Source organism: Sciurus carolinensis, chromosome 10 (assembly GCF_902686445.1).
Source record: "Sciurus carolinensis chromosome 10, mSciCar1.2, whole genome shotgun sequence".
NCBI lineage: Eukaryota > Metazoa > Chordata > Mammalia > Rodentia > Sciuridae > Sciurus > Sciurus carolinensis.
In genome coordinates this window covers 139,077,909-139,092,215 of record NC_062222.1, presented here as the reverse complement: position 1 = coordinate 139,092,215, position 14,307 = coordinate 139,077,909, and the positions used below count along the sequence as shown (strand labels likewise).

Here is a 14,307-nt window from a genome sequence, read left to right as displayed (position 1 = left end):
GGGATGGAACCTAGAAGCACTCTACCACTGAGCTATACCCCCAGCCCTTCTTTCTTTTTATTTTGAGGCAGGGTCTCACTGTGTTGCCAAGACTCTCATCAAACCTGGATATTTCTCCTGCCTCAGCCTCTAGAATAGCTGGGATTATAGACATACACCATAGTGACTGGTGATTTTATTTTTATTATAAAATTATTAGATTGTTACCACAAATAAAATTTTGAAAAAATAGAGAGTCATGAAGAAGGAAGCACTGTAAGCACTTTGATGTTTCTTACACATTTTTTCCTGTGTTCCCCTGCCCCACACACGATTTTTTTTTTTTTTTTTTTTTTTTTTTTTTTTTTTTTTTTTTTTTCAGTACTGGGGGTAGAACCCAGAGCCTTGCTCATGTTATTCAAATACTTCACCTCTGAGCTACATCCTCAGTCCACACATACACATAAACATGCTGTAATTGTATCTGGGCATATTTTCATTTTAAAACCTATGTGCATGTGTGTGTGTGTGTGTGTGTGTGTGTGCGCGCGCGCGCGCGTGTTTATATATGAATGAATAGATAAAACTGTAAAAATTACCTAGTTGTCTTATATCCCTTCATGTAGACATCCCATAATTATTTTATGGTCCTCTGTGGGTAGCTCCCAGTTTTTTATATCAGCAGTGCTTTTGTCTACCCCTGCACTTAGTCTTTGTGTTTCTAATGTAAATGTTGTCTTTATTCTGAATCATTTGTGTTGAGATATCTTTATTCCAGCTGTATGGGTTGACATGTCAGTGTACTTATGTATTGAGGAAATGAATTTTTCCTGGTGAGAACCTCCATGTAGCTCCACGCAACCCCTTGAGCTGCCACCTTCTCTCTCCCAAACCACCATCTTGCTCCATGCCCTCTTTTTCAGAAATCTGCATGTTTTTTCTCCGATCCACCTGTGTGTCCTTTAATTTCCCCTTTATTTTCTCATTTCCCATCTTACCATCTTTCTTAACACAGTGTAGCTCTCTCTTCAGTTGAATCTAGTTTTCTGTTCTCCTTTATTTGAAAACCAAGTCTAAAATTTTTTTTTTCTCAATAAATGTTCTGTTTTTTCTGGGTCTGTATTTCAATGGGGAAAATAGTGCATGACCCCATATGCAGTAAACTGAACCATAACCACGGTCTTTTCAGGACATTATTATTTCCTGCTAATTCCTTTTCTTAGAAGGTCTTTCTTTGAGCATTTCCTTTATGTGATATTTTGTTGGGTGTCTTGCACCTATGATCTGCTAGGCCATCACAGCAGCCCTGCTGTGGTGTGTAGTGGCATTACTTTGCATGTGAGGTGACACAGGTAGACTGTAGTGGCAGGCACACCTCTACCTCTGCTCCCTGGCTGGAACCTCGAGGCTCTCTTGTCACAAGGCCTCCTCCCTCCTAGGCTGGGGACCACCACACATGACACCTGCAACGAGGACACATATAGCACCTTGCTGCAGAGGTTCCAGCGCTCTGAGGAGGAGCTTCGCAGAGTCGCAGAGCAGTGGCTAGAGTGCCAGAAGAGGATCGACGCCTACGTGGATGAGCAGGTGAGCACTGTGCCAGAGGCACAGCATGTCCGTGGACAGGGTGTGTGCCAAGGAGCTTGCCACGGTGGAGGAACAGGGCTTCCTGGCAGAGGCCCTGGGACACCCAGGTGGACCTCACTGTACCAGATAGTTCTGCTGGCACAGCTGTGCTAGGTATGGCGGTGGCAGTTGTTCAGGTCCACCTCAGCTAAAACGTGCACACCATCCCTTGCATAGACTAGGGACCTTGGAGAGCCACCAGACCTTGTAACTCCAGAAACCTTTACTGAACACTGTGGTGTCAGAGCCCACTTTCCATCCTGAACTGTCCAGAGAGCAAGCACAGACACACATGAAGGTGCTAGGGAGGGTGGAGGAAAGAGCTGGGAGGCAGGCCATGCCTGCTAGAGATAGACCTGCAGGGACATTGTGCTATGTGGCCACAGCCCCTCAGGAGGGGACTCTGAGCAGTCCTTTGAGATGGTATCCCCTTCCTACCCTTTCTAGAACCTCTGGTAGAATCAAGTATGGAAGACTTTTAAGGTGGCCTTACGGTCATTAGGATGAGGAGTAAGAAGGAAAAATGACTGAGCTCTGTATTATGCTTTTGAAACTATTCATGAAAAAATAGAACCATGGTTCTGGATCAGATGTGTGCTGGTCCCAGGACTGATAGTGCCCCTTAGAAGCTGACTGTGCCCTTTGTTAGCCTTTGTTCCTGTCTGAGCATCAAGCAGCTGGAAAGAAGGAAGGCACTCCTCTTGTTTGAGGAGCTCAGTTGTCTTACTGCCATTGTTCAGTCTCTTGCTCATTGTTCTGCCCTTCCCCTTCATTACTGCAGTGGGCCTCTCCCTGAGCATTGCACACACAACAGAGGCAGAGCAGTGGAGCTAATCAGCTTTTGCAGCTTTCTCCCTACTGTTCTGTGGCCATTGGCAGGGTTTGGGAGAACAGTTGTTGCTTTGAGTTTTCTTCAGCATGGATGTGTCCCTGAATCATGCTTTTGTCTGGTTGTGCAACCAAAGACTTGCTTTCTCACTGTACTTGTAACTGACCAGTGTCTTCTTACCTCAGGCTGGTGTGAGAGCAGGGCTCTTCCCAAGTCACTCCCACAGATTTCAGTTTGGCCGATGATGGAGCAGACCAGGTAGTCATGAAGCTCTGCCTGTGGCTTGCCTGGGTAGGGATGGCCAGACAGGTAGAGCATGAAGAGCATGAGTGAAGCTCCAGCTGCAGCATTCCCTCTGCAGCCTCAGCCACCAGACCTGAGCATTCAGGTAGCCAGCAGTTAGTCACATGGAAGCGACAGCAGAGAGGGTGCTGGAACTTGCTCTCTGCTGTGCTGTCTGCACATGGAATAGTACTTCCTGAGACTGCTCTTCAGACTGGAGTTTGCTATGGGGGTAGATCAGGAGCCAGGAGGTAAGGAGGGACTGGGGCAGGGAGGTCAGCTGTAGCACAGGCTCTTGAGCTGCAGCAATGCAGAGGGAGCCTATGCAGAGGGAGCCTATGCAGAGGTCGCTGCTCCCTGGGGATTTGCTCGACATGGGTACTGTGGAAGACCCTGAAAATTGACACCAAGCTGTAGTTCTGGATCTGCCTCAGGAGCCCTGCTTAAACTGTTCCCCTTCAGTTTTGTATTCTATAATTCCAAATAAGTTTTTTGTGCTTCGTTTTAAAAAAAAGAAAAAGAAAAAAAAAAAAAAAACCTGTAATAAGTAGTTCCTTGTGTAGTAAATTGCATGTGGTAATCTGCTTATGGGTCACCCACCTATAGAGAATATTCCAGGATAGCCACACACAGTGGTTTGTGGAAGATAACAAGGTCAGAGATAAACAGTGAAACTCTGGTTACTGGGGTGTCAGATCATCAGTATGCTATGAAGGAAAGGGGTAAAAATGGTCTAGATGTGAGTCCGCTTTCTGTTACCATGACAAAATGCCTGAAATAATTAACTTAAAAGGTTGGAAGGTTTGTGGTTCATGGTTTCAGAGGTGGCAGTTCATGATCACTTGACCCTGATGCTTTGGTGTGGTACAGTACATCATTGGAGTGCACGGCAGAGAAGGAGGCCTGTTCACTTCATGGCAGCCAGGTAGCAAAGAGAGAGGGGAAGGGGCTGAGGTCCCAATATTTCCTTCAAGATTGTACCCCCTGTGACCTAACTTGCTTCCATTAGGCCCCACCTCCTAAAGGTTTTGTCACCTTCCAGTCGTGCTACAGGCTGACAAACAAGCCTTTAACAGATGAATCTTTAGGGAAAATCTAAGATTCGAACTTTGGCTAAATCTTGTCATTGGGGCTTAAGGGAATGGTGGAAGGAAGCTGATGAGGAGCTGGAGGGGGATGAGTTGCAGGAAGCAAGGGCCTTTGCAGCTGGGAGCAGAGACAGGAGCACTAGGGCTCTAGGGCCCAGGAAAGGGTTACTGCAGATGATGACATGGACCTCAAGGCTACCAGAGGAGAGAGGTGCATGGAAGGGTCCTAAACCCATAGGAAAGTGAAATTATGAAATAATATTACCTACCAAGTCTCTGTCCTGTCAGTGTGCTGATGTTATAAAATAAACTCAGGAGTTCTGCTGTCTTTTCCAAGGACCATGACCTTCAGTGCCCTTAGTTTGTCTTTGACAGGGTTCCTGTACCGGTGGAGGAGGGGAAAGCAGTGTTGCTGCGGATGCTCTGGACTGTAGCATGCCACATGCAGCATTCTGGGAACCTTCTATGTGTGGACAGTTAGCTCACTACAGGACAGCTGCCAAAGCATGCCCAGATGGCACCAGCTGGCATTTGCTGTTGGCCTGGAGATCTATGTCTCAGGGCCCTCCTCAGTGCTATACTGGTCATTACAGTAGCTGAGAAGCTGTTTTATCTCTGTGTGGAGATGCTGCAATTCCTGGGGTAGGGAATGTGCAAAAGTGAGTTGACAGAGGTTTCAGGTCTGGTTAGACTAGTAGATCTTGAGGTCCCTTCTACTCTGAGGTGTCATTCGAGAGACACACCTGTCCCTGACAGTGGAACTGGTAGCTCTATGCCTCCTGCCCAGGGCTCATCAGGGCTTTGCAGAACACTTTCTGGGGAGGCACTGTCTGCCAGGCTTGCATGGCAAATGGAGACTCCAGGTATGTGGGTAGTGCCCATCCTGGTGTGGAAATGGGGAGGCTGGCCTTTTGAGTCTGAAGTCTGGAAGCTTCTCTGAATTGGACTGCCACCTCCCTCTTTCTACACATTTGGCATTTCTTCTACTTTTCACTAGAGTTGGGTATCCTGGTTTATCCATGACTTTTTCCTCAGGTTGTATCTATGTAAGCTTATGCAGTGGTAAATAATTGTAAGGTTTTAAGTCACCTCCCCCATTTCACAATGACTCCCTGGATGCTACTAAAAGAGGCTCAATTTCCCTAATTAGTATTATGGCATTTGGATTTCTCCTGCTTTTTGGTAGAAGAGTAAAAACAGGAATGTATCTTCTGGCTGCTTTAGTGGAGAGAATGTTCTTTTTTGTAAAAAAGACAAGATAGCTGGGCATGGTGGCACACAACTGTAATCCCAGTGGCTCAGGATTTCTGAAATGGAATAATTAAATGATAATTCAGATTAGAGAAGAGCATGGTGCCAAGTTCTGTGTGGATCATGCCTTTGCTACTCCCAGGCTCTAGAAGTGGTGGTTTTACCACAGCTTGGGTGGCAGGAGGCTCCCTCAGGGCCCAGCCAGGCAGATTTGGGGCTACAGGCAGAAAGGCCCACATCCTGTCCCCTGGTATACATCAGATGGGTATGATAGATCTCTTTCTTCAGCTGGACTAGGCCTGAACAGGAAAAAGCCCCAGGATAACTCTTACGAAGGGGGAGGATCCTTCCTTGCTATGACTGAAGAATACTTTAAGAGTAGTAATTTCTAGAAATATTTGTTGCCTGCAGTTAGATTCACTTAATAACATAATATACATTGTCATCATTGCTGTTCTAGTGAAAATGGAAATGTATGTGAAAATAGCAATATACATGTTTTCTTTTGGAAGAAAAGTACATTACCACTTAAAAAGTAAAGCTGATATTAAATTTATTTCTTTAAAATTGTTTGTCCTTTTTTTTTTTTTTGGTACAGGAATTGAACCCAGGGGTGCTTAACCATTGAGCCACATTTTCAGCCCTTTTTATTTTTTACTGGGAGACAGGGTCTCACTAAGTTGCTGAGGCTGGCTTTGAACTTGCAATCCTCCTGCCTCAGCCTCCTGAGCCACTGGGATTACAGTTGTGTGCCACCATGCCCAGCTATCTTGTCTTTTTTACAAAGAAAGAACATTCTCTCCACTAAAGCAGCCAGAAGATACATTCCTGTTTTTACTCTTCTACCAAAAAGCAGGAGAAATCCAAATGCCATAATACTAATTAGGGAAATTGAGCCTCTTTTAGTAGCATCCAGGGAGTCATTGCGAAATGGGGGAGGTGACTTAAAACAATAGAGATGTATTTTGTCATAGTTCTGGAAGCCAGAAGTTCAAAATCAAGGTGTCATCAAAGCCATGTTTTCTGCTGAAGAATGAGGGTTGCAAAGGTGGGAAGACCTCCTTGCCCTTTCCCCTCACAGTGACCCCAGGTGTCCTGTCTTGTAATTTAAAGCCTGTGGAATGGAGATGAGTTGCTTCCCATCAGTAGCATTTTAGAAATTTTATACTAATCCAAAGATTGCAAAATGTTGAGCACTTTTAAAATAATTGAGTCTCTATTCACAAAGAAGCAGAACGCAGGGAGGCAGTTAACAGCTTTGAAATGTTATTTTGCTTTTTAAAGTTCATACTCTGTTTGTTGAGTACATACATAAGACTGCAGTTACCCAAGTTTGTTCCCCCAAATAATTTTGACCTAGAGAATGTGAGGAGAGGACCAAAGAGGGGTTTTTCACTGGTGATGTTTATCAAATAGCTCTTGATCTCTGAACTAAGGACATAACTTTCCTGTCTTCGTATATGAATACATCACCAGTGAACCCACATCATCTACAACCACAAGAATGGGATCCTAATTAGAATAAGTTTACTTCACCTATGTGTAATATGTCAGAACACACCCCACTGTCACATATGTCTAAAAAGAATGAATAAAATATGTGTGTGTGTGTGTATATATATGTATATGTATATATATATATATATATATATGATCACCTTCCCTAATTTTTAGCTATTTGAGATCATTTTTCAAACTTGCAATGGTAATACATACCCTCAAAGAAAAATGCCTTTCCTGAAAACTGCAGGCATATATGATGAAAAGAAAGGGTTGACCCTTAATATTGAATCCTCTCATCTAAGAATCTGATGTATTATCTTACTTTTAGGTCTTTTTTCTATCCTGCGTAGTCTGTGCATTTCTTACCTGTTTATGCCACAGAGTTTCTTAGTTTTGGGGGCTGTTTTGTGAGTGGCATCTTTCCAAAGGCATATGCTTTCTAAAGTGTGGTGAACAGGAAGGCAGAGTTAGGGTCACTGTTCATCTTACCAAAGTCCCTCAGTAGCTCCTGTGTAGTTTTTTAGTCAATTGCTTTGAGTTTTCTGGGAGATCATGATATCATCTTCAAATAATGATAGTTCTGTCTCATCCTTTCCTGCATTTGAACTTTTTTGGCTTCAGCTAGAACCTTCCGAGCAGGGTGAGTGAGCGTACTGGCAGAGGCACCCTTGACCAGTTCTGGTGTTGGGGGTTTTGAATGTCTCACCATGAAGCACTATTTGCCGTATAGATTTTTGGCACTTAGTAGCAAATTTAAGTTTATTTACTTGGGTTATTTTAAAAGGAAAACAGGAATAGTTGTCAAATTTGATTTTATGATTTTTCTATTTCTGTATTAATTAATAGATTAAGTTTCCTAATTTTGAGACATTGCTGGCATTCCTGGGATTCATCCTTATTAGATCATGATGTTCTTCATTGGTAGGCTTAACTTGCTGATGTTTTATTTAGGACTTTTACATTTATGTTCTGAGGTGTTATGGAGTTGAGTTTCAGTTTTTGACACCTTGTCTGTTTTGCGTGAAGATCATGGTAGGTTTATGGAACAACTTGAGAAATTTTTTTCAGTTTGTAGAAATAATTTAAATTTTCTATTCCATGAAGGATGCAGTAGAACTTACATGAAACTTTGGGGCCTGATTCATGTTTGCGGGGGACAAGTATAGATCTACTATTAGTCTATTTCAGGTTTTCTTCTTCTTGAATCAGATTGAGTTTTGCATATTGATTTTCGTGTAGAAAGTTAAGTAAGTACGTTGTTTAGATGAAGGGTCTTGAGTGCATGCCTCCACGCTGCTGGTGGAGTGGACCAGCCCAGGAATCCTGTGGTTCTCCTATCCACCATGAGTACTCACACCTTGACAGGCTCAGGGAGAGAACACTTCTCTTTGCATAGGAAATGGCCTTCCGTCCACAGTGGGGGGTCTCTGGGAAACTGTGTGACCATTTTGATTTAAGTTAAGATACTGAAATGGAATGCCTGATAATGTATCTGTAGTATCTATGTTTTTGTTTACATTTTGTCTATCTCATTTTTATCATTTAAAAAAAAATCTTCCCTTGAAAACATCCGGTGTCATTGCTACTGGTACCAAGGTTTTTGTTTTTGTTTTTTTTGTTTTATCTTGTTTTTTTAACATCTGCTCTCTAGATGACAATGAAAACCAAGCAGCGCATGTTAACAGAAGACTGGGAGATATTTAAACAAAGGCGATTCATTGAAGAACAGGTAAGATTTGTTCAGAAGAGAAGCAATTAAAGGAAGTAGGAAACCCTCTTCACAGAGTGAGTGGCACTTTGCACATTAGCTACTCTGTTGCAACAGTACACCACATGAGGACCACATGGGCAACTTCTGCCAGTGTTAAACAGTGGTTTTAGCCTCAAGGTAAACCAATTTTGTTTGCCTATTTCCTACCTTCTGTATACTCTTTAAGCAAGTCATTGTTCATCGAGTGACTGATTCTGGTGCACAGTAGCCCTAGTAATTTTATAGGTGACATTGCTCTAAGTCCCTATGCTTACCTGTGAGGCAGGTATTGCCCTCTCCAGTGCACACATGAAGAGGGAGCATGCTGCCAGGTTAAGGCTGTTTCTGCAGTCACAGGGTTTCAGCCCAGCTTCCCCAGCAATGCCAGGAGCCAGACCTTCTACAATCTACCTGCTCCCTCCTCAGCCTGGTGGAGCCTCCTCTAGCAGGCTTGCCCTGTACCCTCTGCTGATGCAGTTCTTGGAGAGCTTGTAATCGACCTTCCTGTGATTGGCCTCAGATTCCTCAGCCTCTTTTGAAACTTCTTCCCCTAATCTCTCATCCCCATGGCCACACCAGGTATTCCTACTTCCTGGACTGTTTCTTAGTTTCCTTCATGAGTTTCATGCCCTTGGCCTTTCCTCATTTCCCTGCCCCCTGCCCCTGTTCTGTGTATTGAATGACCTTTCAGCTGCCACCTGTTCAATTGCCAAAGCTGGTCCAGAATTCCTTCTCCTTTGAAATTCAGATGTTTCCTAGTGGATTGGAATTTGGGTGCTACTTCCAAGGAAGCTCCCAGGCCTAACCCTACTCTTCCACCACCACATATTAGTGTCTGTTCCTATGGCTGCCTTATTGGTCAACCCAGCAGATGCAGAGAACTTGGCATGCAGAAGGTAAAGTCTGGGTATATGCAGTAGCCTGCCTTCTGGATGTCTGTTGTGAGGGCACGTGTGCTTGTTGGAGACAAAGTATTTAGGAAGTTAATGGTACCTGGGCCCTTGGGCTGTTCAGCTTTGGCTACAGACTCCAGGTCTGCCACCCCTCTTTCCTGGTCCTGCCCAACCGAGGAAGCCATTGGTTTCTAAACAAGCATGATACATATTATACATATTATCATAATTACTAGAAAATGTGATCCATGAAATGGGGAAAGCATTTTGTGAACTTAAGCCATTGTTTGATAATTTCCTCTAGTTAACCAATAAGAAAGCAGTTACTGGCGAGAACAACTTCACAGATACCATGAGGCACATGTTGTCATCCCGACTGAGCATGCCTGACTGCCCCAATTGCAACTACAGGAGAAGGTGAGCTGGGCTGTCATGGGTGCAGCAGCTTGCAGCCCTCACTGAACCAGGCAGAGGTCTGGAACCACCTTCAGAAAACATGATGACCTTCTGTGTTGGTTCTCTTGGTAACTGTCCTTACTTCCCGATCAGATGTGCTTGCGATGACTGCAGCCTCTCACACATCCTCACTTGTGGTATCATGGACCCCCCCGTCACTGATGACATCCACATTCACCAGCTACCACTCCAAGTGGATTCTGCTCCCGACTATCTCTCTGAGATGCGCCCACCTAGCGTGTCCTCAGCAAGCTCAGGGTCAGGCTCCAGCTCTCCCATCACAGTTCAGCAACATCCCAGACTCATCCTCACAGACAATGGCTCTGCACCAACTTTGTAAGTTGTAACTGTAATAAAGTTTCAGAAATTTAAGTATTCAATCACAAGAAACAGACAGTGATGTCTATATAGAAAGATGAACATCATCATAGTGCTTTTCATGAAAAAGACCTTGCATTGTTTTAAGCAACTTTTAAAACATGAAATCAGTCAATTCAAAGTTGAATACTTGTTTCATTACCTGAAAACAATGTTAAATTAACAAATGCCAGTATAGTAAAAAGATGTTGGTATGCAGGGAAGTGTCTCCTCGGCTCTGGCCCCTTCTCTAGCTCCTGGAGGGCGGCCAGCTGCCGTTCACCCACCTCATTGTCAGCTCAGCATTCATGCTTGCTTCATGTCTTGCTAAGAGCTCAAATGATCGCGTTAGCAAGCGATGGAAAGTCTGTCTTTTGTGTTCCCACCTAACTAGGTGTTTCTTTCATACCGGCAAGGCTGCCCAACTGCTCTTGCCAATTCACTTTGTTGGTGGCTGGTCCCCCAGATTCCTTAAGAGCTGTGACCCTGTCCTTTGTGAGGGCTTATGGAAGGGTTGTAGTTACTTGAGTAGATTTAGACTTCCATTGCATGTGCATCATAGAGCATGCAGCCATCATGAGCCCTGCAGAGATGCCCAGTGCAGGGATTGTTGCCATTGGTCTTGGCTGTTCAGCCTTCCTCAGATTTCTCTGACTGATCATGCATTTGTCCCCTTTCTCTGGATTTCTCAAGGAGACTGATTTTCCTTTAGAATCTTTCATTTCTCGATTTGAACTCATTCTCAAACCCCAAATAATTCTTTTTCTTCCTTTTTTCTTTCTTTCCTTTTTTTTTTTTTTTTTTTGGTGGTACTGGGAATTGAACCCAGGGGTGCTTTACCACTACATCTACAGCCCTTTTCTTTATGTTTTATTTTGAGACAGGTTCTCTCTAAGTTGTCTGTGTTGGCCGTGAACTTGAAATCCTCCTACCTCAGCCTCCACGGTAGCTGGTATTACAGCTGTGCACCATTGCACCTGGCTGTACCCCTTTAATTTTAATAAAACAATTGTGTCTGCTTGGGAGTGGCAGAAGGAATAGTTTTACAACAGGGCATCTCAAGTCACAAAATAAATGTAATATCCATTAATCTGATTAAGTGTTTCTGATTTCTTTAAAATTTCTGCTTTTGGAGGTTTTTCCTTCCCATTCTTCCAGGTAGTGAAAATGCTATTCTAGGTCTCTCTTCTCCTATTCAGGTGACCAGGAGATGTTGGTAGTGAGTGACACTTCACAGGACTCTGAACAGAAGCAATGATCTAGAGGAGGCATCTGTATACAGCAGGTGACTCCTTACCATTCTCTGCAGTCAAGGAGCCACCTGTGACCTTGTTTGTTGTCTCAGTTGTAGTGATGATGAGGACGTTGCACCATTGTCAGCTAAGTTTGCTGATATTTATCCATTGAGTAACTACGATGATACCGAGGTGGTGGCCAACATGAATGGGATCCACAGCGAACTGAATGGTGGTGGGGAAAACATGGCCCTGAAAGATGAGGTATGAATGTGGCTTCTTTGTAGCCACAATAGATGGCATAGTATGGTGGTCTAAGTTCAATTTTTGTATTATTCTGCTTTGAAAAGTGTAAGTTACAGAAGGCTGCTTTTAAAGTCCCCTCAGGTGAGCAGCACCAGTAGTAGTTCTTCAGAAGCTGACGATGAAGAAGTGGATGGTGAGAGCAGTGGGGAGCCTCCAGGAGCTCCAAAGGAAGATGGGGCCCTGGGAAATGGGAGCCCCAGGACAGAGGAAAATAAAGTGGACACTCCGCCCCCTACTTATCCAACTCAGCAGGTAGGGTTTCATGGTTCAGATTTTCTTCTTTATCAAGGGTATCTCAGTATATATTTTCTCCAAACACGAGCATTATTAATGGTGAAATTACTTCATTTCCTGTTATTCCTGTTGATCACAATCAGAGAGAATCAAACAACTCCTATTTTATTTAAAATAAAGCAACTCCTATTTTGTTTTTCTTGCTTGACTTTATAGATGCTTAAGTAGTTTTTTGATGAGAAGGAGAACAAACGAAGGTCAAGGGGTCTGGCTAATAAATTCCAAATCTTTTTTTTTGGTACTGGGGAGTGAACCCAGAGGTGGTTAACCACTGGACCACATCCCCGCTCCTTTTTTTTTTTTTTTTTTTTTTTTTTTGAGACGGGGCTCGCTAAGTTGCTTAGAGTCTCACTAAATTTCCCAGGCTGGCCTGGAACTTAAGATTCTCCTGCCTCAGCCTCCCAAGATGCTGAGATTACAGGTGTCCATCACTGTGCCTAGCCTAATAAATTCATTTTAATAGGTGATGTAAAATATATAGTTCAAATAAAAGATGATGTTAAAAGGTATACACTGAGAAATCTCGCCCTTACCTTCTTCCCCACCCACCCTGTCCACATTTGCACACCTAGTCCTTAGTTCCAATAGATGACCGATTTTATCTATTTATTATGTGCATAAGCAAATATTTATTCTTCCCCCTTCTTGTCTAATAATACACACAAGATTCTGTGCCTCATTGTTTGCCTGGCAATGCATCCTGATAGATGATGTCTCTGCAGAGCATACTTTCTCATTCCCTTCTGTATTTCATGATGTGAACGTGCTGTAGTTTCTGTTTTTCTTTTTAATCCTTTGTTGATGGGCACTTGTACTGTCCACACCCTCTTTGACCATTGCAAACTATGGAGTGAGTAACCTTGTACATCTGACATTGTGTACATAAGCAGATCCAGCCCTAGCAGTGGTCCAACTGTGAACTCTGGGTCAGAACATCAGTGAGTAGGGTTGGGCAAGGCCTTGATGGCCAACCCCAGACTCCAAAAAAAGAGTGGCCCATAGTTTTGGATTGTTGCCAATCTGATACATGGAAATGGTAACACCTGTGGTTTCAGTTTTCCCTTTAATGGGTAAACATCCTTTTCTCTACTTAAGGACTGTTCGCTTCCTTTCCTGTCTTCTTACTGAGTTATAAGATTTCTTTATATATTGGATACACATCCTTTACCAGATATGTGATTTGCACTGTTTGCTCATGGTCTGTAATGTGCCTCAGTTTTTTGTTTTTGTTTCTTAATATAGTGTCTTTTGTAAAGCAGAAGCTTTTGGTTTTGATTCGTTCCAGTTTATGAATTTTTTCTTTTCTGAATCATCCTTTTGATACATTATTCAAGAAAACTTGACCTAACACAAAATTGTTTCTTCTAAAAGATTTATAACTTTAGCTCTTATTTAGATGTCATGACCCGTTTGACTCAGAGTTTGCTTATGGTATAAGGTTAAAGTCTGTATCTGTCTTTTTAAGTATGCAGACATCCACTTACCCAGTACTCTCTGTCATGCTGTCCTTGTCCCTGCTGAAGCACTTTGACCACTTGTTGAAAATTGATGGGCCATAATGCAAGGGTTTAAGATTTCATTCTGTTTATTTGGTCTCTGTTTGTCCCTGCCTCTGTAGCACATTTGACTGTTGTAGGTGAGTTTGAAGGTAGAGTAGGCTTTTCCCTCCAGCATGGTAGACCTGCTTCCTCACAGGTAGCAGTCCTCTTAGTGTAACTGGCAGGTGGGAGGGACAAGAGGCCCTGGCCTCTTGAAAAGGTGCACTAACCCTGGGGGCTGCCCTTAAAGTGGTCCCCTTAGGGATTAGTTCCCTGTGGATTCTGGAGGGACATGGGTGTGCAGACAGTGGTATGGTTCCCTCACTGAATTCTCTCTACTTCTACCTGATTCTGAGGGAGTCATACTGAAGTCTTTTGCCAGCTTTTGATTTCTACATTTGGGAGTGAGGTCAAATGTGTGTACATATCATCGTAGCTCCCTGATACAGTGACCCTTTTGTCATGATGAGATATTTCTCTACTGATACTTCTTACCTTAAAGTCCATTTTATCTGAGACTAATGAAGCCAGTTTAGCTTCTTTGGTTACTGTATGCACATTATGCTTTTTTTTCTTAAAGTTTCAGTTTCTTCGTGTCTTTGAATCTAAATTTGCTTTCAGATCTCTTAGTTGGGCCTTGTATTTTTTAAAAAAAATTTTTTAGGTATTGATGACTTATTTTTATTCATTTATTTATAAGCGGTGCTGAGAATTAAACCCGGTCTCTCACACATGCTAGGCAAGCGCTCTACCACTGAGCCACAACCCCCGTCCCTTGTATTTTTATTCTATCAACCTCTGCCTTTTCAGATATTAAACAAAACTTTAGTGTACCATTTTAATGGTACTGGAGATTGGAACAAGGAACTGAGATACATCCCAGCTCTTTTTATTTTTTATTTTGAGACAAGATATTGCTA

The 14,307-nt window shown here is 43.1% G+C and overlaps 1 protein-coding gene across 12 annotated transcripts in view; it reads left to right on the top strand.

The window, feature by feature from the left end:
* The window catches only part of Fam193a (family with sequence similarity 193 member A), a 139,545-nt gene that overhangs the window by 79,320 nt on the left and 45,918 nt on the right, over positions 1–14,307 (top strand). For all 12 annotated transcript variants that reach the window (XR_007110478.1, XR_007110477.1, XR_007110473.1 and 9 more), the window contains 6 exons: positions 1,419–1,566; positions 8,210–8,287; positions 9,506–9,618; positions 9,751–9,993; positions 11,360–11,513; positions 11,628–11,807. Coding sequence is in view for 3 of the 12 variants with exons in the window: in XM_047566136.1 (XP_047422092.1) it covers positions 1,419–1,566; positions 8,210–8,287; positions 9,506–9,618; positions 9,751–9,993; positions 11,360–11,513; positions 11,628–11,807 (916 nt within the window). In the remaining 9 variants the exon portion in view is untranslated. The remainder of the gene's footprint in view (positions 1–1,418; positions 1,567–8,209; positions 8,288–9,505; positions 9,619–9,750; positions 9,994–11,359; positions 11,514–11,627; positions 11,808–14,307) is intronic.